Genomic DNA, 25,524 nt, shown 5'->3' on the forward strand with positions numbered 1-25,524 from the left:
CTGTAACATAATAAAATAGAAGGAAGAAAATCATCCAAATGATGTATGGCCAGAATTTATGATATTCTAAAGTGACGCAGGGAAGTAGAATGGGATCTTTCTGCACTTTGATTAAATATAGAATTATACTTTTATACATTTTCATCGGAAATATGGTTATTTTCTTCTATCAAAATCCATGACGTTTTGCAACCTTTGTTTGAAGAGAACTATTGTGTTTTTACATTGCGTACATCTCAATAGTGGACCTTGAGGTTACAATGCAAAGGTCATTTTTTTCATTTTCTAATTACCTACACCTCTATGAAAGCATAATCATGATGGTTTTCCAGCTTCGGCAAAAGCTGAAAAAAAGGTAAACAAGGAGAAACAACTGGAGATGGATGGTGGGAGTGAAATTTTTTAAATGTTTTTTTTTTTTTTTTCGGTGAATCCTGAAAAATTCCTTGTATGTACACATGTGGCCCGCAAATACAGGCAGAAAGTCTGCAGTGTATAACAGTCAAAAATTGACATATTATGTGAAGTGTAGATACACAGCCATTGGCGTACCTTCTATACAGACAAACCATGTGACTATGAGCCCCAGAGGGAGGGGTTCCCAGCGCTGAGCGCCATCTTCTTCCCTACAAGAATACACTGCATTTTCATACAACCACCACATAGGGTAGCTCAGTGCAAAGAGATTGTTAAAGTGTCAATGGCAGTAGATGGTACCTGTATACATTTCTATGCACTGAGCTCCCCCTAGTGGTGGTTTTAACCAGGGAGTTTTATAATGCTCTATATGAGGCAGATATAGAGCTGTATGTGGGGAGATTTATCAATATAGCTATGCTTGTTGGTGTAAATGCATACAAAATATGGTGTTTTGAATGAGATTTTTGATGCACCTGATCCACTTTTTCTGGCACACAAGTTGGATAAAGTGGATGAAGCATAATTTTTTAAAATTTAAATTCCTTCTGCTTAATAAAAGAATTGTAAATTAATAAGAAATCTAGAGAGTCGTGGTTTGCGTTTCACGCTGTCCTGGAGTGTATGTGAATACTGGGAAACTGGGTAGGGCAGGTTTGTTGTGCTATCTGTATATGCCCCTGTCAAAATCATGTCGATGTAATGTATTTTCACAGCATAGTTCATCCTTGCAATGCAAGAGTGAAATCTAGAGCAAATCTGCAATAAATATGGATTTTGCCATGGATTTAATTTGCATACTGTGTGGATGTAGCCTTACTGTATCTATAAAAGGATGACAAGTATATTGCAAACAACCTTGCTCTTCTTAACATACCGTATTGCTCCAGTCTCAGTTTACAATGCAGGACTGTGACAAGTCACCCATAGTGCTGTGAGATTATAAGACCGATCAATATAAACCGAAACCCAGTAAGCAGAGAACGTTGTACTAGAGGAAGCAGGCCAAGGCCGTTATGCATGGAACTTTCAAAATATGAGGCATTTATAGAATATACTTGTTGTCACGGGGGGAACAAGTGAACCCTAAATTGCACCCGCACCTCTGTCCCTGCCTACTTGCACAACCTCCCTAAGTTGCGGCCACAACTAGTGGATGGTCCCTGCTTATTTACGTGCTGGGCTTACTAGGGAAAAGCAGAGGGAAAAAACAAACAAAGCGACAGGCAGGCACACAAATATTGAGAATAATCCAGAACCAAAGTATCAGAGGCAAACGTACTGGATTAAAACCAAGAGGGAACGATGAAGCCAAATAAGAAAGCAGATCACTAAACAATACTAAGCCAAGGTCATACATGAGTGGCCAAGTGCAGGTCCAAATACGTCAGGCAGAAACAAGTGCAAGAACCGTGCAAAGACAGGGTCAAACCAGGAGATGCAGAAAAGCCAAATCAGAATCCAAGAATCAGGGTCAAAAGGAGTAGCCAAAGTCAGAAGTCAGGAGGTCAAAACAATCCACAATATAAAGTGCTGTTGAGGCATATAGAGCCATTCACAGGCAATCTGTGACCAGAAGATTGCCTGTTTAAATACCCCACTGTCACGTAAGTGATGTGGGAGGGAACACCACACCGACAACAGGAGGGAAAGGAATAGGAACTAGGCCTCAAAGCTAGGGAAAGGAAAACGGTCCCCACCAATAGCAACCCTAATTCTAGCCCTGACTCCTATCCGTATGAGCAGACCTTGAGGGTAGGAATGTTCACACACTGGAACCTATGACCCTGGGAACCCTGAATTGCCCTGGAATAGTGTAATGGCTTGAGATGACCTGTTCCATCCATTATGAAAGAACAAGCGTCTCCATGAGCCCTAGTAACAAAAGAAAGAGGGTAAACAGCAAAATATAAAAGGAAAGTAACACTTAACTTCCGTAGTAAATGGGCGAGCAGGAACTCAGAAGAGGACAACACACCAGCTCTTCCAATACCAAATTGAAGCCATCAACCGCATAGCATGATGGGTAAAGCCAGATTAAATAGAGGAGTTGGAATGACCACTAATCTACACCTGAGACAAGAGGTGTGGTCATTACCAACAACACTGAAACAAATGAAACCAAAAGAGGCTGTCAGATCACATCTCGCGCGGTCAGTCTTTTAGATCTTCTGACACCTATCACATTAGAGTCTGTGATACCCGCACTTCCTGGTCACATGATGCATTGTCTGGTCACTTGACACGCCCAGCATCACGCCAGGCACCACGTGACCTATGACGTCAGAATACCTGACGTGGGAGATCAAACTGTCTCCCTTGCAACTGGACATCGTCCGGTATGCGGAGAATCACGACTGTCACCGCTTGTAGTGACACTTGTATTCCTTCTTTTTTTTTGGAAGCATTTTTTTTATATTTTAATCCATGAGAAAGCTAATGTCTGCTGATGCCTCTGCAGTCTTGGTATGAATGTGAGTCAAAGCAGAGGGCTGATTTCATGCTACCCATAGTTGATAAAAGTTTTAAATATAGTTCTTCCTTCATATCATTTGAAGGTGATTCTATCTTTAGTTCAAATCAAAATAAAAAAATCACAATAAATGGTAGTTCATGAAATATGTTAGTCTGCGGAATTTAGAGGTAAGGTATCACTGTTTACCTTTGGTTTTTCTGAATATGGGATTCTCAGAAATGGATATCTTGGTATTTAAGAAAGCTATCATTTATGATCCAACTTGACGAGAACCTCCATTTTCTCAGAATATGGCTAAATATTGTCCACTAACGGTATTAGATGTGTCCCACTCTGTTTTGAATACAGTGTAAACACTGGAAAACCTAATTACCTTTTAATTTAATATCAGTACGTATCTGAAGGAACATTCCATGGAACCAGTTTCTACCTACTGACCTGATAAAACCTTTTGCTCCTATTGAGCAGATTTGCTAGATATTTTCTTCATCATGTATGAATGGTGTCTCCAAGTTCATGACCTGTCCAGACAAGGTTTGCTGGGCAGCTGTTATCTATCCACACTAAAATTACTGTAAGTTAAATCTGTGTTATACTTTATATACATGCATGTGTGTGCATGTATTTTTTATTATAATTTTTTTGGGGGGGGCACACATTTTTTTATTAAAATCTAGATACACATACAACCTTTAATTTGACAAAATTGATATTTAGTTTTATGCAAGATAAAGTAGTTTACCCATCGGAGTTGTCCGTCACTTGTAAGCTGTCTGTAGAAATCTCTGAAATTAGTTACAATGTCTTCAAGATTTCGTCCGACCACGAGACGAGACAGTGCTTTGACAGCGCAAACCACTGCAAAAAAGTATCATTAATTGGACATCTACCTTGTTAGAGCTTCGCTATTGAATCCCCTCATCTGTAAAAGCTATCACTTTAATCATAAACTGCTATAAAAAACAATAAGGAAACCAACTGGTCCATGTATACAGTGATATGTGTGTCCACGGATGTGCACTATTATGTTGCATATACGCTGAATAAAAATGTTAAAGTGAAACTCTAGTTCTAAATATATTTTTTTTTGTAAAACAGGTCCACAAGGGTCCTGCCCTAACAGAAGAAAGTTCTGTGCTGAGGAAGGGTTGAGCTAGCTGTCCCTTTCTCTCTCTCTCTCATAAGGCTGGTACCCTGGTCAAAGGGTAAGTGGCAAGGGGTGTAGCTATAGCGGGTGCAGGAGCCTGAGGGGGCCCAAAGAAACTTGTGCCACATAAGAAGACACCGGTATTGTAGAAAGTGCATGCTGGTCAGGTTACACCTCTGGCTGGGGGGAAGGGGTTAGGTCAAGAATTTGGCATAAGGGAGGTGCTGTTTCAATTTTTGCCTCAGGCAGCACAAAGGCTATGTGCTTCTCTGCTCCTGGCCACAAAGCACTGAGGGAAGGGGTGCCCCAGCTGAACTCTTGTACCAGGGCCCATGAGCCTTTAGCTATGCCCCTGCTAGTGGCCCAGGGTCTGTGGCTGAGTCCTCTGCTGGCCCTCTGGTCAAAAGGCTGGTGATCCAGGGTCTGTGGCATAGTATCTCTGTCCCAGCTTTGGCCGAGCCTCTGCTACTAAACACTGGTCCATATCTGCAGACAACTAGGGGCTCTAACTGCTCTCCTTATACAGTGGCGTACCTCCAATAGAAGAAGACCACCCAACTGCTATGGGGCCTGGGAGGAGTATGGCCCTCCCACTAACCTTCTCTTCATGATGTAAAAGTTAGAAGCTCAGTGCAAGGAAATTATTTCAGCTTCAAGTGACTGGTAACGGCATAAATTCATGTTCACTGAGCTCTCCTTAGTGGTCGCTGCAGGCAGACAGATGTATAATAGAAGGGAAACAGGGTATATATATACATATATTTTTTTCAAGTTGTTAAATATGGGGGTCAAAATTAGCGCTACATTTATGAAGTACCTGTTCCACTTTTTTTTATTACAGATTTTTGTGTTAAAATTCCTCCCAAGTAATAAAGTAAATTTGTCAGAAATCAAAACCTTAAACTTGTTTTTCCCTTTTCAATCAATAAACAATGCTTATGTGAATATGATGCAAGGACTGCCTTTTACATAATGTTACTTACTGTACAAATTGCCTGATGTCACGTAGATTAGCTGTTTTTCACATAGAGAATGCCATGCCTGCCTTCTAATTGTGATGCCTATGTGCAACAAGTAGTGTAACACCCCAGAGTGGTGTTACCACTTCTGCACCCTGCTACTGTCTTTATTGGTCTAACCTCATGTCATCTTGTGTATTTATTGCATTCCTATTTTGTTATGCAACTGTTATGTTCACATGTAATGTGCCTGGTTCACCAGCAGATTTACTGGAAAAAAAAACCTGTAGGTAAGAGATTTCAGAAAGTTAAAGACATTGTAAATGTCAACTTACCAATCTCTGTGCCTTTTCCTAAAGTGAAGGTTAAACCGCAGCCTTTTAAAGCATCTTCTGCATCAGTTTCTATGACAACATACGCTGCGGAGTAATCAGGGTCTGTGTGCTGCGTTTCAGTGAAATACAGAAAGGTGCAGAGTTTTAGATTTGGAAAGATTTTATATTGATAATAATTAGGAAGTGAATGGTATTTTGTTGTTTCCATTTTTGCATATTTGTAACTTATTCCCACACACAATCTCCAAAACTCTGAAGACCTCCACTCCTCTTACCTGCTCTTCCCACAATCGCCTCTAAGATTTCTCCTTTCCATCCCCCATACTCTGGAACTCTCTACCCCAAGATATCACACTCACCTACAGTGGAATCCTTCAAAAGAAGCCTGAAAACTCATCTCTTAGGACAAGCCTACAACCAGTGACCCTGCTGCTGCTGTACGACCATGACCAGCTTTACCCTCACTTAATGTATTCTTCCCCCATCCTTTGTAGATTGTTAGCCCTCGCGGGCAGGGCCTCTTTCCTTCTGTACCAGTTTGTAACTCGTCTTGTTCATGATTATTGTATTATGTATGTACACCCTTTTTCATATGTACAGCACCATGGAATAAATGACTTTTTAATAATAAATAAATAAAATATTAATTTCACTTATTTTCTAAAAGTGTTAAATTAGTAAACCATTATCAGAAATCACAGAGTCTTCATATCACATTTAATAAAACCAGTAACACGTGCTATGAAATATATTTAGCAGATGATATTTTATTTCTAGGATCCTACTACATAGAAACTATATACACTAGTTGCTATTCTAAAGGACATAACTATTAACTGACTTGTTTTGAAAATGTTTCTAATATAAAAAAAAATCTGTGCAGCATTCATAAGGTCTCATATACCAAAACTGTTATATTTTGCTTACTTACAGGCTCGAACTGGGCCACCGGGGAGCAGGGGAAATCCTCGGTGGGCCCCCAAACCAGTAAGTGAACTTCCTTGCTTAGAAGCTGTCTGTGATAAGCTCCGCCCCTGCACACAGTAGGATGCATGCTGTCTGCGATTCATCCTAAATGAGAAGGATGGCTCCACACCAGCGCTGATTCATGGGAACTGGCAAGTTTTGTGTAATCAGCACTCCTGGTCAGAGTAAGGCTGTTTACACATGATCTGATTTTCATAAAATCGTGGCAAAAAAACAAGGCATTTTGCAGCGATTTTATGTAAATTAGATAACATGGAAACAGCCTTACTCTGACCAGGAGTGCTGATTGGACTAAAACCTGTCAGTCAATAGCACTGACAGCCTCTCCTCTAATGAGGCAGCTCTGCTAGAAGGACTGCTGCCTATGTGATCAGTCTGGAGCCCTGCTGCTGTGAGGGGGAGGAGCCTGGCTCAGGACCTGGGGACACAACTAGCAACACAGAGGGCCATGAGGTGAGGAAGGAATCTACATGTATTGTAATTGTAATCGTTTACGACGATGTGAACTGCGGACAGGTCCAGACCCCGATGAGGATGACGAGCATGCAGATGAGCTTCCCTGAGGCGGTTTCTGACAGTTTGTGCAGAAATTCTTTGGTTATGCAAACCGATTGTTACTGCAGTTGTCCGGGTGGCTGGTCTCAGACGATCATGGAGGTGAACATGCTGGATGTGGAGGTCCTGGGCTGGTGTGGTTACACGTGGTCTGCGGTTGTGAGGCTGGTTGGATGTACTGCCAAATTCTCTGAAACGCCTTTGGAGACGGCTTATGGTAGAGAAATGAACATTCATTGCACGGGCAACAGCTCTGGTAGACATTCCTGCAGTCAGCATGCCAATTACACGCTCCCTCAAACATTGCGACATCTGTGGCATTGTGCTGTGTGATCAAACTGCACATTTCAGAGTGGTCTTTTATTGTGGGTAGTCTAAGGCACACCTGTGCAATTTTCATGCTCTCTAATCAGCACCTTGATATGCCACACCTGTGAGGTGGGATGGATTATCTCGGCAAAGGAGATTCAGCTCATGCAAAATGGGAGCAAAACCGAAAGTGTTGTGTTCATATTTTTGTTCAGTGTATATAGCGCTGACATATTCCGCAACGCTTTACAGACAATATCATAACTCACTGTCCCCAATGGGGCTCACAATCTAAGTTCCCTATCAGTATGTCTTTGGAGTGTGGGAGGAAACTGGAGAACCTGGAGGAAACCCAAACACGAGGAGACCATACAAACTCCATGCAGATGTGTCCTTGGTTAAATTATATTTTTACTGTATTAGAACCTGCTTATAGAAATCAGTTAGAGCTCAGCTGCTACCATCTGAACTGGACTAGAATGATTTGAACATTTAGGCCTCCTGCACACGACCGTTGTGTGCACCCGTGGCCGTTGTGCCGTTTTCCGTTTTTTTTCGCAGACCCATTGACTTTCAATGGGTCCGTGGAAAAAACGGAAAATGCACCGTTTTGCAGCCGCATCCGTGATCCGTGTTTCATGGCCGTGAAAAAAATATGACCTGTCCTATTTTTTTCACGGCCAACGGTTCACGGACCCATTCAAGTCAATGGGTCCGTGAAAGAACACGGATGCACACAAGATTGGCATCCGTGTCCGTGATCCGTGGCCGTAGGTTAGTTTTTATACAGACGGATCCGAAGATCCGTCTGCATAAAGCTTTTTCAAAGCTGAGTTTTCACTTCGTGAAAACTCAGAACCGACAGTATATTCTAACACAGAAGCGTTCCCATGGTGATGGGGACGCCTCTAGTTAGAATACACTACAAACTGTGTACAAGACTGCCCCCTGCTGCCTGGCAGCACCCGATCTCTTACAGGGGGCCGTGATCAGCACAATTAACCCCTTCAGGTGCGGCACCTGAAAGGGTTAATTGTACTATCATATCCCCCTGTAAGAGATCAGGGCTGCCAGGCAGCAGGGGGCAGACCCTCCCCCCCTCCCCAGTTTGAATATCATTGATGGCCAGTGCGCCCCCCCCCCCTCTATTGTAATTATTCGTTGGTGGCACAGTGTGCGCCCCCCCTCCCTCCCTCTATTGTAATAATTCGTTGGTGGCACAGTGTGCGCCCCCCATCGGCCCCCCCTCCCTCTATAGCATTAACAACATTGGTGGCCAGTGTGCGGCCTCCCATCTCCCCCCCCCCATCATCATTGGTGGCAGCGGAGTTCCGATCGGAGTCCCAGTTTAATCGCTGGGGCTCCGATCGGTAACCATGGCAACCAGGACGCTACTACAGTCCTGGTTGCCATGGTTACATAGCAATAGTACAATAGTAGAAGATTCATACTTACCGGCTGCTGCGATGTTCGTGTCCGGCCGGGAGCTCCACCTACTGGTAAGTGACAGCCTCAGGTCTGTGCGGCGCATTGCTAAATGAACTGTCACTTACCAGTAGGAGGAGCTCCCGGCCGGACACGAACATCGCAGCAGCCGGTAAGTATGAATCTTCTACTATTGTACTATTGCTAGTAACCCGCTGCCACCAATGATCGGGGGGGGAAGGGGAGATGGGAGGCCGCACACTGGCCACCAATGTTGTTAATGCTATAGAGGGAGGGGGGGCCGATGGGGGGCGCACACTGTGCCACCAACGATTTATTACAATAGAGGGAGGAAGGGGCGGGGGGGCGCACACTGTGCCACCAACGATTTATTACAATAGAGGGAGGAAGGGGGGGGGCGGGGGGGCGCACACTGTGCCACCAACGATTTATTACAATAGAGGGAGGAAGGGGGGGGGGCGCACACTGCCACCAACGAATTATTACAATAGAGGGAGGAAGGGGGGGGGGGGGCGCACTGGCCACCAATGATATTCAAACTGGGGAGGGGGGGTGGGTCTGCCCCCTGCTGCCTGGCAGCCCTGATCTCTTACAGGGGGATATGATAGTACAATTAACCCCTTCAGGTGCGGCACTTGAGGGGTTAATTGTGCTGATCACGGCCCCCTGTAAGAGATCGGATGCTGCTAGGCAGCAGGGGGCAATCATGTACACAGTTTGTAGTATATTCTAACTAGAAGCGTCCCCATCACCATGGGAACGCCTCTGTGTTAGCATATACTGTCGGAAATGAGGTTTCACGATCTAACTCATATCCGACAGTATATTCTAACATAGGGGCGTTCCCATGGTGATGGGGACGCTTCAAGTTAAAATATACCATCGGATTGGAGAAAACTCCGATCCGATGGTATAAAAGGGACTCCAGACTTTACATTGAAAGTCAATAGGGACGGATCCGTTTGAAATGGCACCATATTGTGTCAACGTCAAACGGATCCGTCCCCATTGACTTGCATTGTAATTCAGGACGGATCCGTTTGGCTCCGCACGGCCAGGCGGACACCAAAACGACTTTTTTTTCATGTCCGTGGATCCTCCAAAAATCAAGGAAGACCCATGGACGAAAAAACGGTCACGGATCACGGAAAAACGGGACCCGTTTTTGCGGACCGCAAAAAAATACGTTCGTGTGCAGGAGGCCTTAGGAGAATGATTGTTTAATTTCATATGCCAGAATCAGGGGCTTAGCAAAAGCTCATGGGCCCTGGTGCAAGAGTTCAGCTGGGGCCCCTGTCCCTCAGTACTTGTTGGCAAGGGGCAGGGGAGCACATATCCTTCCTGCTGCCTGAGGCAAACATTGAAAGGGCACCCCCTCATGCCAAATTCTTAACCTAACCCCTTCCCTCCAGCCAGAGGTGTAAATTGACCAGTATGCACTTTCTATAATGCCAGTGTCTTATGTGGCACAAGGATCTTTGGGCCCCCCTCAGGCTCCTGGGCCCGGTAGCGACTGCTACCTCTGCACCCCCTATAGCTACGCCCCTGGCCAGAATGCATTTTTCCAACCTTTGAACAGTGAAGAAAAAAGAGGGCATGGTATGATAGCTGCACGCAATGCAACGTATTTCAAACAAATATTGCCAGTGTTCTGCTGGGAAAAATGCCAGTCAACTTTGGTAAAGAGCTTGTTGTAGTAGAGGTAAGCCTGTTAGAACTGGACAGGCCACCTATTCAATAATATGGAGTGTGCAATTTTTTGTAATATGCTGTTTGCTGCATTTGAGTGGTAGGCTTTTATCAATAAATATGGCAATTAACAGCATGTCTGCTTATTGCAAGCTGCATGTGTAAAACTTTTCTGAGAATAAATGTGACTTTGGTGTACAGGCCTACTATATATTTCTATATATATATATTATTTTTTTATTTCTGCAAGTGGAAAATACAGTTTTAGGTGACCCTTTTCCCACAACTGTATGTATTATGCGAACTGTAAAACGTGTATCCGCAAAATATGGATGATGTCCGTGTTTCATCTCTGTTTTATGCGGACCTATTGTGTGCTTTCCGCATCTGTATGTCCATTCCGCAAAAAAATAGAACATGTGCTATTCTTGGCCGTAAAATGCGGTTCACTGACCCATTGAAGTCAATCTCTACCACATACCGTACTCTCAGATGTAGCAGCGTAAGGACAAAATATAGAAGTATTTCTATAGAATGTGTAGGGAGTGGCTGGAGGCGGGACAAGGGTGGGGCTTGCAGCAGAACATGGGTGGGGCCTGTAAGGGGGCCCTTGATTTATTTCACCCGGGGGCCCTGAGGGTTCTCAGTCCGCCCCTGATAGTACGGTTTCTTTTATACTCCTGGCCTTGTATATCCCACCAGTTGACCTGAAATAAATGTGTCCTTAAATTGAAAGTTGGCATTAATAGAGGGATCTTTTTATATGTAGACTTACAAATAAAACTATGTGCATCTACCATGTCTAGAATACATTAGGGTTATTTCATTCATATAAAAGGGTTGTTATATTATTAGAGGAGGGAGACTACGAACCAGGGCTATGTGAGTGTTGGTAAATACAAATACATATTGCCGGATACCCATATTAAAGGGGTTGTCTGGGCTGTTACTATTGATGACCTATTCTCAGGCTAGGTCATCAATATCAGATTGGCGGGGGTTCGACACCCGGCACCCCCGCCGATCAGCTTTATGATGAGACGGCGTGCGCATGTGCCATCTCTCTTTTCTCTTTCTGTTGCCATAGACAGCAGCGGTGAACAGGAAGAGAGAAGGATAGGTCATCAATAGTAAAAGCCTCAAAAACCCCTTTAAGTTGCCCTCATCCACTACTTTAAAGAGGACCACAAAATGATATTCAATCTGAAGGCACTACATTATGGAACAGGAGGAGCTGAGCAGACATATATATAGTTATGTGGGAAAAGCTTCAGTAAAACTTGTAATTTATAAATTTATATTTTTGCCTTTTTGACTTCCTGTGAATACCTTTCAGAACAGGAGGGAGGATTTATCAGTGATTGATAGCATTGTGTGTATAAGTGCACATAAGAGATAGCTGTCAGACACTGGTACCCAGGGCTGGGACACGGTTTTTCAGAACCCTAGGAAGAGCAGGAAAATTGCGCCCCCCTACCCCAAAACAATTAAAAGGGACATTAATACTAATAAAAAAGATTAAAACATTTAAAAGAAGCAGTGAATGGCAGATCCGATGTTTTACAGGTGACGTCTCCACGGATTTCAGTTGTTCAATTTCCTTTTTTTCTCCATTTGGTCCAGACCATCATGGGCAGACACATTTGGTCAGGGGTGTGCAGCCTTCTCTTCCACATAAGAAACCATTAATACTATATGACTCGTGGTAAATGGGGGATTTTTACAGATTTTGGAAGTGCCAGTATATAATGCTCCCTCCTCACCCTAGCGCCAGTATATAATGCTCTTCCATACCATAGTGCCAGTATATAATGCTCCCTCCTCACCCTAGCGCCAGTATATAATGTTCCCCTTCACCCTAGTGCCAGTATATAATGCTCTCCCACACCATAGTGCCAGTATATAATGCTCTCCCACACCATAGTGCCAGTATATAATGCTCTCCCCCCACCCTAGTGCCAGTAAATAATGCTCCCCCCACCCTAGTGCCAGTATTTAATGCTCCCCCCACCCTAGTGCCAGTATTTAATGCTCCCCCCACCCTAGTGCCAGTATTTAATGCTCCCCCCACCCTAGTGCCAGTATATAATGCTTCCCCCACCCTAGTGCCAGTATATAATGCTTCCCCCACCCTAGTGTCAGTATATAATGCTCCCCCCACCATAGTGCCAGTATATAATTCACCCCCTCCACCCTAGTGCCCAAAAAAATGCTCCCTCCACCCAAGTGGCAGTATATAATACTGTACCCCCACCCTAGTGCCAGTATATAATGTTACCCCCCAGTGCCCTCCCCCCACCCTAGTGCCAGTACAGTATATAATACTCTCTCCACCCTAGTGCCAGTATATAATGCATACCCCCACCCTACTGCCAGTATAAAATGCTCTCCCCCACCCCAGTGCCAGTATATAATGCTCTCCACCCACCATAGTGCCAGTATATATTGCTCTCTCCCCCACCCTAGTGCCAGTATATATTGCTCCCCCCACCCTAATGCCAGTATATAATGCTCCCCCCACCTTAATGCCAGTATAAAATGCATCCCCCTGTAGTGCCAGGTATACATGATGCTCCTCCGCCACCTTCCTTGGTGCCCCCAGTACAGTCTCGCTTAGGGGGGGGGGGGGAACACTTACCTCACTACTGTTCCCTCACCATCTGTGATGGATGCAGGCCACAGTCTCGCACAATGACATGATCACGTGAGACCCAGCGCAGGAGGTTGCAGTGACGTCACCGTGATCTCTTGCGCCACGTCCAGTGGCCTGAAGCCTATGAGACTAAATGGCTACAGATGCGGCCATAATAGCGCCCCCTCTTATGTGTAGCGGGGTGGCACCCTAGGCAGGCGCCTACCCCTCATCCCAGCCCTGCTGGTAACTCCTTCCATCTGTTCCAATAGCTGTTCAGGTCAGCAAAACTAGTGATAAGATAATAATAATCTTTATTTATACGGCGCCAACATATTTCCCAGCGCTTTACAATTAGGGGGTTCAAGTACACAATCAGGGGGTTACTTTTAGGAACCTCTAGATATACTGCAGGGATCTCAAGTCTCCCGGACGTTCAGGGAGTCTCCCGCTATTAGATAGCGGCTCCCTGACACCCGCACGTGAGACAATATATCCCGGAAAGGTTTACTGATAGCAAAGCAGAGACATAAGAGAAGGACAGGACACAGAGTTTAGATTACAGGTTGAATTAACCCTTTAGGGTCAAATTGGCTTCTCAAGGAGATATATATGTTAAAGAGAACCTTTCACCTGGATTTCACTTACTAAACTATTAAAAGTACCTTATAGATCATCCTCATTGTGTTATCATACAGTCTTGTCCCGCTTTTCTGTGATGTATATGCATGGAAAAATCGCCTTATAAAGTACTCTTCTCCAGCTCCACAAGTCACGGTAGAAGTCAAGGGGGTAGCCCTTCCCTCACTCCAGGCTGTAACTCCCCTGCCCTAACCCCGCCTCTCTGCAGTCTAACTGACACCCGGCTCAGTCGCCGGGACCGCGCTTGTACAGGCGCGCATGCGCCGTCGGACTCAATCGCGATCCTGTAACTGAATCGCGCATGAGCCATCCCCGATGCCTGCCTGTCTTCTCTTCCTCACGCGCAATTCAGTTACAGGATCGCGCTTGAGTCCGATGGCGCATGCGCCGCCTGTACAAGCGCGGTCCCGGCGACTGAGCCGGATGTCAGACTGCAGAGAGGCGGGGTTAGGGCAGGGGAGTTACAGCCTGGAGTGAGGGAAGGGCTACCCCCTTGAATTCTATCGTGACTTGTGGAGCTGGAGAAGAGTACTTTATAAAGCGATTTTTCCATGCATATACATCACAGAAAAGCGGGACAAGACCGTGTGCTAACACAATGAGGATGATCTATAAGGTACTTTTGATAGTTTAGTAAGTGAAATCCAGGTGAAAGGTTCGCTTTAAAGGCATCCCTTCTTCTGTCTCATTCAGTAGCTATAGAACTATTGAGAGAGATGTATTTTTTTTAAATACATTTACACATTTAACCCTCCATTTTAATTATATTATTTACCCTAGTGTTAAATTCACACCCCCTGGATGCTTGTTTTTTTTCCTACAGTGGGGTAGATAATTACACACAGGGTTTTAAAGAATAAACTTCCTGACTCAGACCAAGAGCCGACTCAGCGAGTCAGCAAGTGAATCCAAGCATCCGCGCATTGCGCAACCTAAGCTTCGGTTCACTTGCTTCTTGTCAGCTCAGCGAATGAACCGAAGATTTGATTCATGATTCGGTTCATTTGAATGAACTGATCCAAATGAACCGATTCATGTGAAAGATCCGAACTTCCCATCTCTAGTTTACTCGCAGTAAACCTTTCCGGCAACCTGTAGCAGTGTCCTCTTCTCGGCGCGTGCGCACAGTGCAAGAAGAGGCCGATGCCAGCAGTCCGCAACGGCGCATCAGGCTGAGCCTGTGCGCACGCGCGGGATCTCAAAGCGGGAGGAGGGGGAGGGTGGGAGAGGCGGCGCTGGGCACGAATGGCGATGCGTGCGGCCGGGCACCATGCATCCACAGACCTCCCCTGCTTGGGCACCTTAATTCAATGATTGACAGGTTAGTAAAACCTGTTTTTCCGCAGAATAAAGCCACAAATAGCTTTTATAAGGCCACCTTAGAAATCAGAATGCTACCCTGGACATGAGCAGATGTTTAGCTCACAGGGCTTATAGGTGGTGACAGAATCCCTTTAATCATATACATAAATATGATAATTTGGGGCAGGGTAATGAGCCCAGTCCTCCACACCATAGAGAAAAGTGTGCAGATACTGCTTATGTCTGGAAAATGTAATAAAAAGTTCATGAAAGAAAAAAAAAAGAAAACCTCCCTGAAATGAGAAGTGCACCTCCCTGAAATGAAGTTTTGCAGGTTGGGATGTCTGTATACTGTATTAACATACGTATGAATAATATTTGCATTTCTTCCACAAACTGCTATTTTATAACCTGCAGACTTTAGGTTTAGTGCTGCTTTCATGAAGTTGACACAGAGTTGGCATTTGCTATGTTCTAAGTACATATTGTTAACCTTACCATAGCATCAGAGCCGTGATGACCCAGTGAGGTTGGAAACCGGACATCTTTAACTGAGAGTCCAGTAATCTTTCCTTTTACCATGTTGTATGTTTCACACTTTCAGTATCTGCAAAAGGAACAAAAAATAGCTGGCTGCAATGAGAGCGACAAGCGTCAGAGCAGTCAGGGCGCAGCGCTTCCTGATATGTAGATTACATTGTGGGTGGATTCACGCCCCTCAGTTGACCGTCTCACTTTCAGCTGACATAGATTCTCAGTTTAACCCTCACACCGTGAAAAGTTCTATGGCCAGGGTGCTGCATATTTTGTATTATATATATATATATATATATATATATATTTTATATATTTTTTGCACTTATATAACGCTACTATATTCCGCAGAATTTTACAGACATTAGCAACCAACTGTCCCCAGTGGGGCTCACAATCTAAGGTCCCTATCAGTATGTCATTGGAGTGTGGGAGGAAACCGGAGTATCTAGTTACACTTACAATTATAGGAACCTTACATTCTGACAATTAACAGAAAATTACCCTGTCAGGCTCCTATCAAGGTTGTTTTTAGGAAAGGTGATTATATGAAAAAGCAGTGTCAGACTGGGGGGCCTGGGGGCCACCAGTAAAATTCGTTCTGGGGGCCCACTGTACAGCAAATAGTATCTGCTCACACAGCGACAGGCAGCAGCAAGACGCTAAAGATGATTGATTATAGGGGTCCCTGCAGAGACTTTGAGTATCGGGTCCCTGATGAAAGACAATACTGGCTGGCCTGCCTCTGTACTTAAAAGCCACATGAGCCATCCATTGCATCTATAATAAACTGGGTAGTTTCTCAAATAATCCGTTTTTTATATGAACATAGGTTGGTTGAGATGCAGTCCGCTGCCTATCTGTATGTAGTGCAGTCAGTCTACTGTGCCATTTGCCACTTGTGCAGGGAGTGGGGGACTAGGTACCCACCTTACTCAGGAGCCCATTGGTGGATTGACTTGTTCCCCTGTGGGCCAGTCCGAGCTTGAGGAAAAGGGTGGCATAGTAGTCTCCAGGGTGGTGCAATAGTCTCATATTTTAACAGTTACAATTACTGTACCTGGCGCTGATGATGCAATGGTCACTCAAAATACAATATTAATACGCTCTACAACTACCTTTGTAAGTGGAAAACATTGTAACGTGAGACCATACCACTATAAGGAGTTAGTAATTGGTTCCACAGCCATCAAGCGGGAGGAAGTAGACTGCAGTTGAAATGGGCTCATGTCAGAAAGCAGCACGTCCACACACTCTTCTTTCAGCGAGCCCCGGAGGGGCAACAAGGAGACTAGGAAACGGGAAGAAAGAAAGATGGAGAGGAGTGACGTTTTGGCCCACCTGACCCCACGCAGTTCCGCAATGTGCCTGCGAACTGTCTCTGAATGGGCGCCCCCAAAAACCTGCAGGCTAGCTTGTGCAAAGCTGGGGCTTTCCAGGCCATTGCACCCGCGCGATAAAAACGGAACGCAATCGCAGTCAAAACTGACTGCAATTGCATACCTACTCTCAACTCCAGGCTTTGTGGGATAGCCCTCACCTTGCCAACCCCCATGGGGTCAGGCTGGAGAGGGACCGTCTCAGGTCCTGGTGGACGAGAACATGGATGCTTGATCCTCCATGTTAGGAGGAATACTGTGGAGGAGCATAAGAGATCCAAGAGAGAGGCGGCCTGCCTGTCAGGGTGGAATTGTTCTTTATTCTTTGTTTTAATATCTATCCAATTTTTTTTTTAATTCGGATACAGGAGAGCAGATCTGCTGAACACAGATGCTGCACAAATCCATAATTCAACCAGTATCTCTACATTGCAAATACCGTTTGCTTTATTTGTCATTTATCATGACAGCCATGACCCATGCCAGATGTCAAAAAGAAATAGATGGCGGATTTACATATATTAATGGGAACTGCATAAGGCCTCATGCACATGATCACATTTGGGATCCGTATTCCCATCCATATTTTTTGCGGGTTTGGCCACTGTTCTCATTTATCTCTATGGGGTCTGCAAAAAAAACAGTAGTATATGGATGTCATCCATGTGTTGTTCGCATCCGTGTGGTCGTTCCACAAATGATAGAACATGTACTATTCCTGTTTTGCGTCCAAGAATAAAAAATTCTACTGAAGAAAGTGGGAAACTTGAGGAATGCGCATGGACCTGTATTTTGTAAATCTGTGGTTTACAGATACAATTGTGTGGATGAGGCCTAAGGTAAATAGTTGATGGAGGTTGAGCTTGAGGTATAAAGAGGACATGGCGGTCGGAGGATGCTCACTGGAGTTTGTCAGAACAGCATGAGTTGTTTCATGAGAGGACGTCTGAGGAAAGTCTATAGTTTTGTGTTGTCAGCATAAAAATTATATTGAAACCCAAATCTGCTGATCTATAGTTGGAATTTGTGGGGTTGTCTGACTATGAAAAAAAAAAAAAAAGCAGCAAATGTTCTAAAATAACAAAGTGTGACTTAAAAAATTCCAATTTCTCTTTTTTCTTTTTGCCATTCCGTCTGAGTTATACTTTTTCATGCTTTTCAAATTGTAAGAAGTTTTTTTTTTCTTGGTAAAACAAAACTTTGACTAGGGAAGGATATATAGTATATGGGTGTTAAAGAGGTTTCTGAGAATTATTAACTATTTAATTATGGCCCCTAGCATGGATCACCTAATAAAAGATTTATACCTGCTCCCTGTCGCTCTGGTGCTACGCTCTGGATCCAATTGTCACGACCATGGTATGGCCGTGACTCCTGAACCGCATGCAGTTGCCTGTGGTCTGGAGTTGTTGTCAATCACAGGTGAGGGCTGAAGTTTTTTGCCTCACCTGTGGTTGCCGCTGGCAACATTAGGTTTGTGGCAGTAGAGCAGCTGGAGCTGGTTGCTAGGCTGCTCGCTGTCATTGCATGCGGTTGCACCTGGCAACCTGTCTATTAGGTGTGCCTTGTGTTTGTTTGTTATGCACAAGGTTTTTGTATGTGTGCACGTCCCCTTTAAGTGGCTGTCTTCCCTTCCCTGGTGTGGGAAGGGTTAATTCCCTTCCTAGTGTGTGTGCACTGGGTGTGTCTGTGTGGGTGTGGCTACATGGGCTATTTAGCCTCAGTTGAGAGCAGAAGTCTGAGGGGTACTTCAGCCATGGTTAGCTGGAGTCGTCCTCCTGGTTTATATTCCATTTGCCAGTGAGGGCCACCCTTGTGGTCATAAGTTATATTACATGGTGTTATTAAGATGTGTGTTTGGTCTTTCTGTTATTGCGGCTTATGGTCCTGGGTTCCTGAGTGAGGTGAGGTGTGTGCTGTGTCCGTTTGAGTTCTTGTGGACAGCAGCACTTATACATAGGTTCCAGGTTCTGTGTCTGTGGCAGGTAGGTGTTGTCTTGTTGCATTTACCTGCCATTGCCATAAGCTGTCCATGTTCCCCTTTCTTTGTAGTTTGGCCAGTGAGACTCCTGTTCCTCCACATCTAGCAGGAACAGGTTGTCTTACCCTGCTCCTTGTTCCAGGGCAATCCTGAGGGCTAGCAGGGATTATGAGGTTCTGGTGTATGAGCCCTTTCACCATCAGGGTTGGCTCATATGGTTAGGAGTCAGGGTCAGATTAGTGATGCGTTAGGTGGTGACCTGCTCCCTAATTCTGTCGTCCTGGCCGAGCAGCCACTACATCTTCTGACATCGCACGGCTGAGGGTTTCCCCCATCCTCAGCCGTGACACCAATTCTGCCATCTTTTAGCCCCTGGCTGGGAATCGACATGGTCACCTGCACTGCTGCAGCCAATGACTGGCTTCAGCAGTGACGTCCCGCTTGGGGACATGTAACTCATCAAAACCTTTGATATGTTGCTACACTTTAAAAAACTGTTTCTCATCCAAGTTTCAATAGAGTGTGGCTTGTGAAGATATCATCCAGTCATGTGTTAACTTGGTGCTGTAGTTCAGCCTTTGTGACTGTTTTCAGCATTTAGAAATTTGTATAGCCATTTGTGTTTTATTACGTCCTTCTCTTCCCCTTCTGCATCCTTTTATGATTTATTTTTTTACTGCTTTAATTTTTCATTTTCTGTTTTTAATTTGTACACGCTACCTGCTTCCAAAATCCATGTACTTTTCATATCTGTATGTCCGTTCCACAAAAAGATAACACCTATACTTGCCTGTAAAATACAGACCACAGAACCATTGAAGTCAATGGCTCCGCTAAAAATGCAGATGCAACACGGACGGTGTCCGTATTTTGCAGATCCGTAATTCGTGGACTGCAAAATACCTAAATACTTGCATGAAGCCTAATTTAGCATTTTAATCTACCAAGACAATCATTCAGTGCACTGAAGGTCTCTACAAGGATAATATTTTCTTATACACAGTGGTGATTTGACAGCCTAGAGAAGCTCGGTACATGATTAAAGGGGTTGTCCAAGTTATATTTATTGATGACCTATCCTCAGGATAGGTCATCAATATCAGATCGGCTGGGGACCGACATCCGGCACCCCCGCCGATCAGCTGTTTGAAGAGAAGGCGCGCGCCGTGCCAGCGCTGCCTCCCCTTCACTGTTTACCTTCTAGCCGTTGCATCTGCAGAGGTGAGCAGGTGTAATTACACCCAAGCCATCCCATTCATGGTACGGATCGCTGTATAGAAGCGGTGCGCGCCTTCTCTTCAAACAGCTGATCGGCGGGGGTGCCGGGTGTCGAACCCCAGCCGATCTGACATTGATGACCTATCCTGAGGATAGGTCATCAATAAATATAACTTTGACGACCCCTTTAATAGCTTTGTCATTTGTCACGGCCGTGATATTTAGTGCCTGTTAGGCCCCTTTCAGACGGGTGAGATTTCCTGGCGGGTGCAATGTGTGAGGTGAACGCATTGCACCCACACTGAATCCAGACCTATTCATTTCTATGGGGCTGTGCACATGAGCGGTGATTTTCACGCATGACTTGTGCATTGCGTGAAAATCTCAGCATGCTCCTCTTTGTGAATACAGAATGCTTAGTAAAATAGGGCTGGAGGGGTTAAAAAAAATGGTGATGGATTATGTGATGAGCGCAGTGACATCACCACAGATCCTTTTCCTCACAGATCAAGACAGAAGAGATGCCGGCTGCGCAAACAAGTGCATTAAGGTGAGTTAAATTATTTAAAAAAAATTTTTTTTAACCCCTCCAGCCCTATTTTACGAAGCATTCTGTATTCAGAATACTATTATTTTGCCTTATAACCATGTTATAAGGGAAAATAATACAATCTACACAACCTTGAACCCAAACCTGAACTTCTGTGAAGAAGTTTGGGTCTAGGTACCACATTCAGTTTTTTATCACGCGCGTGCAAAACACATTGCACCCGCGCGATAAAAACGGAACGCAATCGCAGTCAAAACTGACTGCAATTGCATACCTACTCGCGCGGGTTTGCCGCAATGCACCCGGGACGCATCCGGAGCCAAAACGTGACGCCCGTCTGAAAGAGGCCTTAGGCCTCTTTCACACAGGTGAGATTTTCACACGGGTGCAATGCGTGAGGTGAACGCATTGCACCCGCACTGAATCCGGACCCATTCACTTCAATGGGGCTGTGCAGATGAGCGCTGATTTTCACGCATCACTTGTGCATTGCGTAAAAATCGCAGCATGCTCTATATTGTGCGTTTTCCACGCAACACAGGCCCCATAGAAGTGAATGGGGCTGCGTGAAAATCGCAAGCAAGTGGTTATAAGGGAAAATAATAGCATTCTTAATACAGAATGCATAGTACAATAGGGCTGGTGAGGTTAAAAAAAATAAAAATAAAAATAAAAATACAATTTAACTCACCTTAATCCACTTGTTCGCGCAGCCCGGCTTCTCTTCTGTCTTCATCTTTGCTGTGCACAGGAAAAGGATCTGTGGTGACGTCACTACGCTCATCACATGGTCCGTCACATGATCCATCACCATGTTAAAAGATCATGTGATGGACCATGTGATGAGCGCAGTGACGTCATCAAAGGTCCTATTCCTCAAAGAAGAAGACAGAAGAGAGGCCGGGCTGCGCGAACAAGTGGATTAAGGTGAGTTAAATTATTATTTATTTATTTTTTAACCCCTCCAGCCCTAGTATACTATGCATTCTGTATTAAGAATGCTATTATTTTCCCTTATAACCATGTTATAAGGGAAAATAATACAATCTACACAACACCTAACCAAAACCCAAACTTCTGTGAAGAAGTTCGGGTTTGGGTACCAAACATGCCGATTTTTCTCACGCGCGTGCAAAACCCATTACAATGTTTTGCACTCGCGCGGAAAAATCGCGCATGTTCCGCATCTTTTTCAGCAACGCCCGTGTGAAACCAGCCTTATTGAGTCTGGCTGGCAAATATTGATAATCAGGGAAATGTATAGGATATAAAGTATATGCCAACTACCGGTAATTATTATTGGAGAGAGGTAACTGAATTACTTCATGTGCATGGTTACAGCTTATTTAGCTTAGAACTTGGCTGAAGTATAAAAGTCAATCAATATAAATGGACATGAAATTCCTTTAATGGGTGGTGAGATCCTGTGCTTGGATTCTGTCTCCACAGGCCCTACAAAAAAGATGTGCGAATTAAAGGCATTGTCCAGCCCTAACTAAATAATGGCCTATCCTCAAGATAGGCCATCACTAGCTGATTAGCAGTGGTCTGACACCTTGTATCCATGCTGATCAGCTGTTGTGGAGGTAGCTTGCTACTTGTAGTGGAGGGAGCTCATTCAGGGGCGTAGCTAAAAGCCCATGGTGGGCCCTGGTGCAAGAGTTCAGCTTGGGCCCCCCTTCCCTCAGTGCTTTGTGGCCAGAGACAGGGAAGCACATTGCCTTTGTGCTGCCTGAGGCAAAAATTTAAACTGGAAAATGGGAAAGGAGCTGTAGTAACAAGCTCCGTCCGCTACAATGTTGTCAGAACTGTGTAACTTCGGTGTCGACAGCTGATCATCAGAGGTACGAGGTGTCAGACCCGACCAATCAGCTACTAATAGCCTATCCTGAGCACAGACCATCATTTAGTAAATGCCTGGCAACCCCATTAACCTAATGATTTTAAAAAAGAGGTGATAAATGCCAAGTCTTCCTATCCAAGGTGGTTAGGGGTATTATTCAACATGTGAAAAAATTTACTTTTTTTTTTTCATTTTTGCTATGGGGTCTGCTCATCTCTGTACTTCCCTGTATACCACCCATAATCATGGTATTTGACACAGTCCTGACCTCAGTATCTGAGGAAAGGGATTTAGGAGTAATTATTTCAGAAGACTTAAAGGTGGGAAGACAATGTAATAGAGCAGCACGAAATGCCAGCAGAATGCTTGGATGTATAGGGAGAGGTATAAGCAGTAGAAAGAGTGAAGTGCTTATGCCGCTGTACAGAACACTGGTGAGACCTCACTTGGAGTATTGTGCGCAGTACTGGAGGCCATATCTCCAGAAGGATATAGATACTCTAGAGAGAGTTCAGAGAAGAGCTACTAAACTGGTACATGGATTGCAGGATAAAACTTACCAGGAAAGGTTAAAGGACCTTAACATGTATAGCTTGGAAGAAAGAAGAGACAGAGGGGATATGATAGAAACTTTTCAATACATAAAGGGAATCAACTCGGTAAAGGAGGAGAGCATATTTAAAAGAAGAAAAACTACCACAAGAGGACACAGTTTTAAATTAGAGGGGCAAAGGTTTAAAAGTAATATAAGGAAGTATTACTTTACTGAGAGAGTAGTGGATGCATGGAATAGCCTTCCTGCAGAAGTGGTAGCTGCAAATACAGTGAAGGGGTTTAAGCATGCATGGGATAGGCATAAGGCTATCCTTCATATAAGATAGGGCCAGGGACTATTCATAGGATTCAGATATATTGGGCAGACTAGATGGGCCAAATGGTTCTTATCTGCCGACACATTCTATGTTTCTATGTTTCTATGGTCTAGATCTGTTCTGCAAAAAACGGAACAGATCAGGAAAGAAACAACGGACGTGTGAATGGATAGCACCTACCAGTAGCCATTTGGCTCCAGGAGAAGTATATAGTGGGCTCAGCATGCATGTTGGTACTTGCATCCCTGGATCTGATGAAAGCTGTAATGGCACCGGACGGGGTTAAAAGCAGAGTGTGCTTGGCATGCATGCTGCACCTGCATTCCCTGGACTTTGTGTGGCTGTCATGGCCCACAAACAGGTAGGAACTAGTGTTAGGGACCACTCCATAGAGGCGACCTTGACGTGGTGAGTGGCTTATTACGCTTTGGCCAAAATGTACACCAATGCCTCATCCAGCATAGAGGCAGGGCAGAATGCTGGTTGCAGAGTGCCATTGCATTTGTGTCCTTTTCTTTGTATTTTTTTTAAAATGTTTTTTGATATATATTTTTTGAATTGTAGGTGATTTTTGTTTGACTGTTCCATGTCCCTATCTATATTTGAAAAATAATTCTAAAATCATACAATTTATACACTGGGCCTAAAATAGGTCATAGACACAATGGACAGAAGGGGGTCTCATTGATTTTGACTGGGAGAGTTTTCTATTGTGAATGAAAGAACCTGTGTTATCTATATAGCAGTATTAATTATAATTGTAATCCTGCCTGTAATGATATTGTGATGGCTACTGAAAAGTTACCTGAAAAGAACAGGACATCTAAACATATTATTAGACCTAGTGGTCAGTGTACACTAGACAACTTTCAATATTAAAAAAATATATAGATATTGACATGGAAAGTTAAAACAATAATCCCCCAAAAATTCTTTAAAAAATTCATAATTTAATCAATAGGTCATTTCCTAATGACACATTACCTTACGTTTTTGTTTTTCTCATATGACAATGTGCTTCACCGCCCCCGTACTGTCATTGTACTCATGTCAGGGCCTGGCTTCCTTTTGTTGTCTGCAGTGTTTAAAGAAGAAATAAATAAATAAACTGTAAGTAATAAGTGATCCTAGTAAGGCTCAGTACATGATCAGCTCCTGGATCATATCTTCCCGCAGAATGTACTTACAGTGCAATTATGTTAGAACATCACTGCTTGTTTTTCCAAGAAACAGTTTTGGTGGTAAATATATTGACATTGAACTTACACACTTGCTTTTTATTATGGAAAATCATGAGCGGAAACTTCATAGCAGAAAGAATTCAGAGCTGGAAAAGTTTTTTTTTTTTACAGGAAATAAGACATTTCAATTTTAATCCTATGTGGAATCTCATTGCAATACAGCAATGGAAAGATACTAGTATGAAAAGGAAAAGATGTCACTATCTGGTATTTCCTGGATGAAAAACAGTGGCCACATGTTTGCCCACAGCACTCGGCGTGCCTTAGAGATGTTTCACAGACTCTTCGGATCTACAGAAGTCAAAGAAAAAACTGTAGAAATATTAGCGCAGTGCAAGCATGTGTCACGGACGTACCGAGACATACGGACGTCCCCGCGAGACAGTGAGTGGCAGGAGATCTTTGAGACTGGCAACACGTGGTTTGGTTTGACATGTTTACCTTGTGGATCAATAGGCGTCTGTGTTGTTTCTGGAACTGGCCTCACTCTTAACCTCCAGGTGTTGCTATTGTGGTTATTTAACTTTCCCTATTTATAGTTGTCTCTCCCACAATGCTGCGCGTTTTTTATAGCTTCAGTTGGACCTGTGGATAGCTGGTGTTTGGATCTTGGTTGAGTTCCTGGTGCTGCTATAGCTTCTTGGAAGTTATGTGTTACCTTTCCCTTTGAATTTTGGCTTTTCTGTGTGTTGCATTTCTCTGTTGTTTTGTATTAGGCCTTAGGGTACAGGAACTGCAGGATCTGGCAATCCGGACGCAAACGGATGCATTTGTGAGACGGATCCGGATGCGGATCCGTCTAACAAATGCATTGCAATACTGGATCCGTCTCTCCGGTGTCATCCGGAAAAATGGATCTGGTATTAACTTTTTTTGCATTTTTAAAGGTCTGCGCATGCGCAGACCGGAAAGCCGGATCCGTTTTGCCGGAAAACTTAATGCCGGATCCGACACTAATATACTTCAATGTAAATTAATGCCGACATGCTGCAATATTTCCATCCAAAAAA

The 25,524-nt window shown here is 44.1% G+C and overlaps 1 protein-coding gene across 2 annotated transcripts in view; it reads right to left on the reverse strand.

Moving 5' to 3' along the window:
* Positions 1 to 15,557, reverse strand: part of ENOSF1 (enolase superfamily member 1) — a 66,767-nt gene extending 51,210 nt beyond the window's left edge. For both annotated transcript variants that reach the window (XM_040431792.1, XM_040431793.1), the window contains exons 1-3: positions 15,395 to 15,557; positions 5,335 to 5,443; positions 3,636 to 3,751 (exon numbers count right to left, since the gene is read on the reverse strand). In XM_040431792.1, coding sequence (XP_040287726.1) covers positions 3,636 to 3,751; positions 5,335 to 5,443; positions 15,395 to 15,478 — 309 coding nt within the window. In that variant the 5' untranslated portion in view covers positions 15,479 to 15,557. The remainder of the gene's footprint in view (positions 1 to 3,635; positions 3,752 to 5,334; positions 5,444 to 15,394) is intronic.
* Between the last annotated feature and the right edge of the window lie 9,967 nt (positions 15,558 to 25,524).

This window comes from Bufo bufo, chromosome 5 (genome assembly GCF_905171765.1).
Source record: "Bufo bufo chromosome 5, aBufBuf1.1, whole genome shotgun sequence".
NCBI lineage: Eukaryota > Metazoa > Chordata > Amphibia > Anura > Bufonidae > Bufo > Bufo bufo.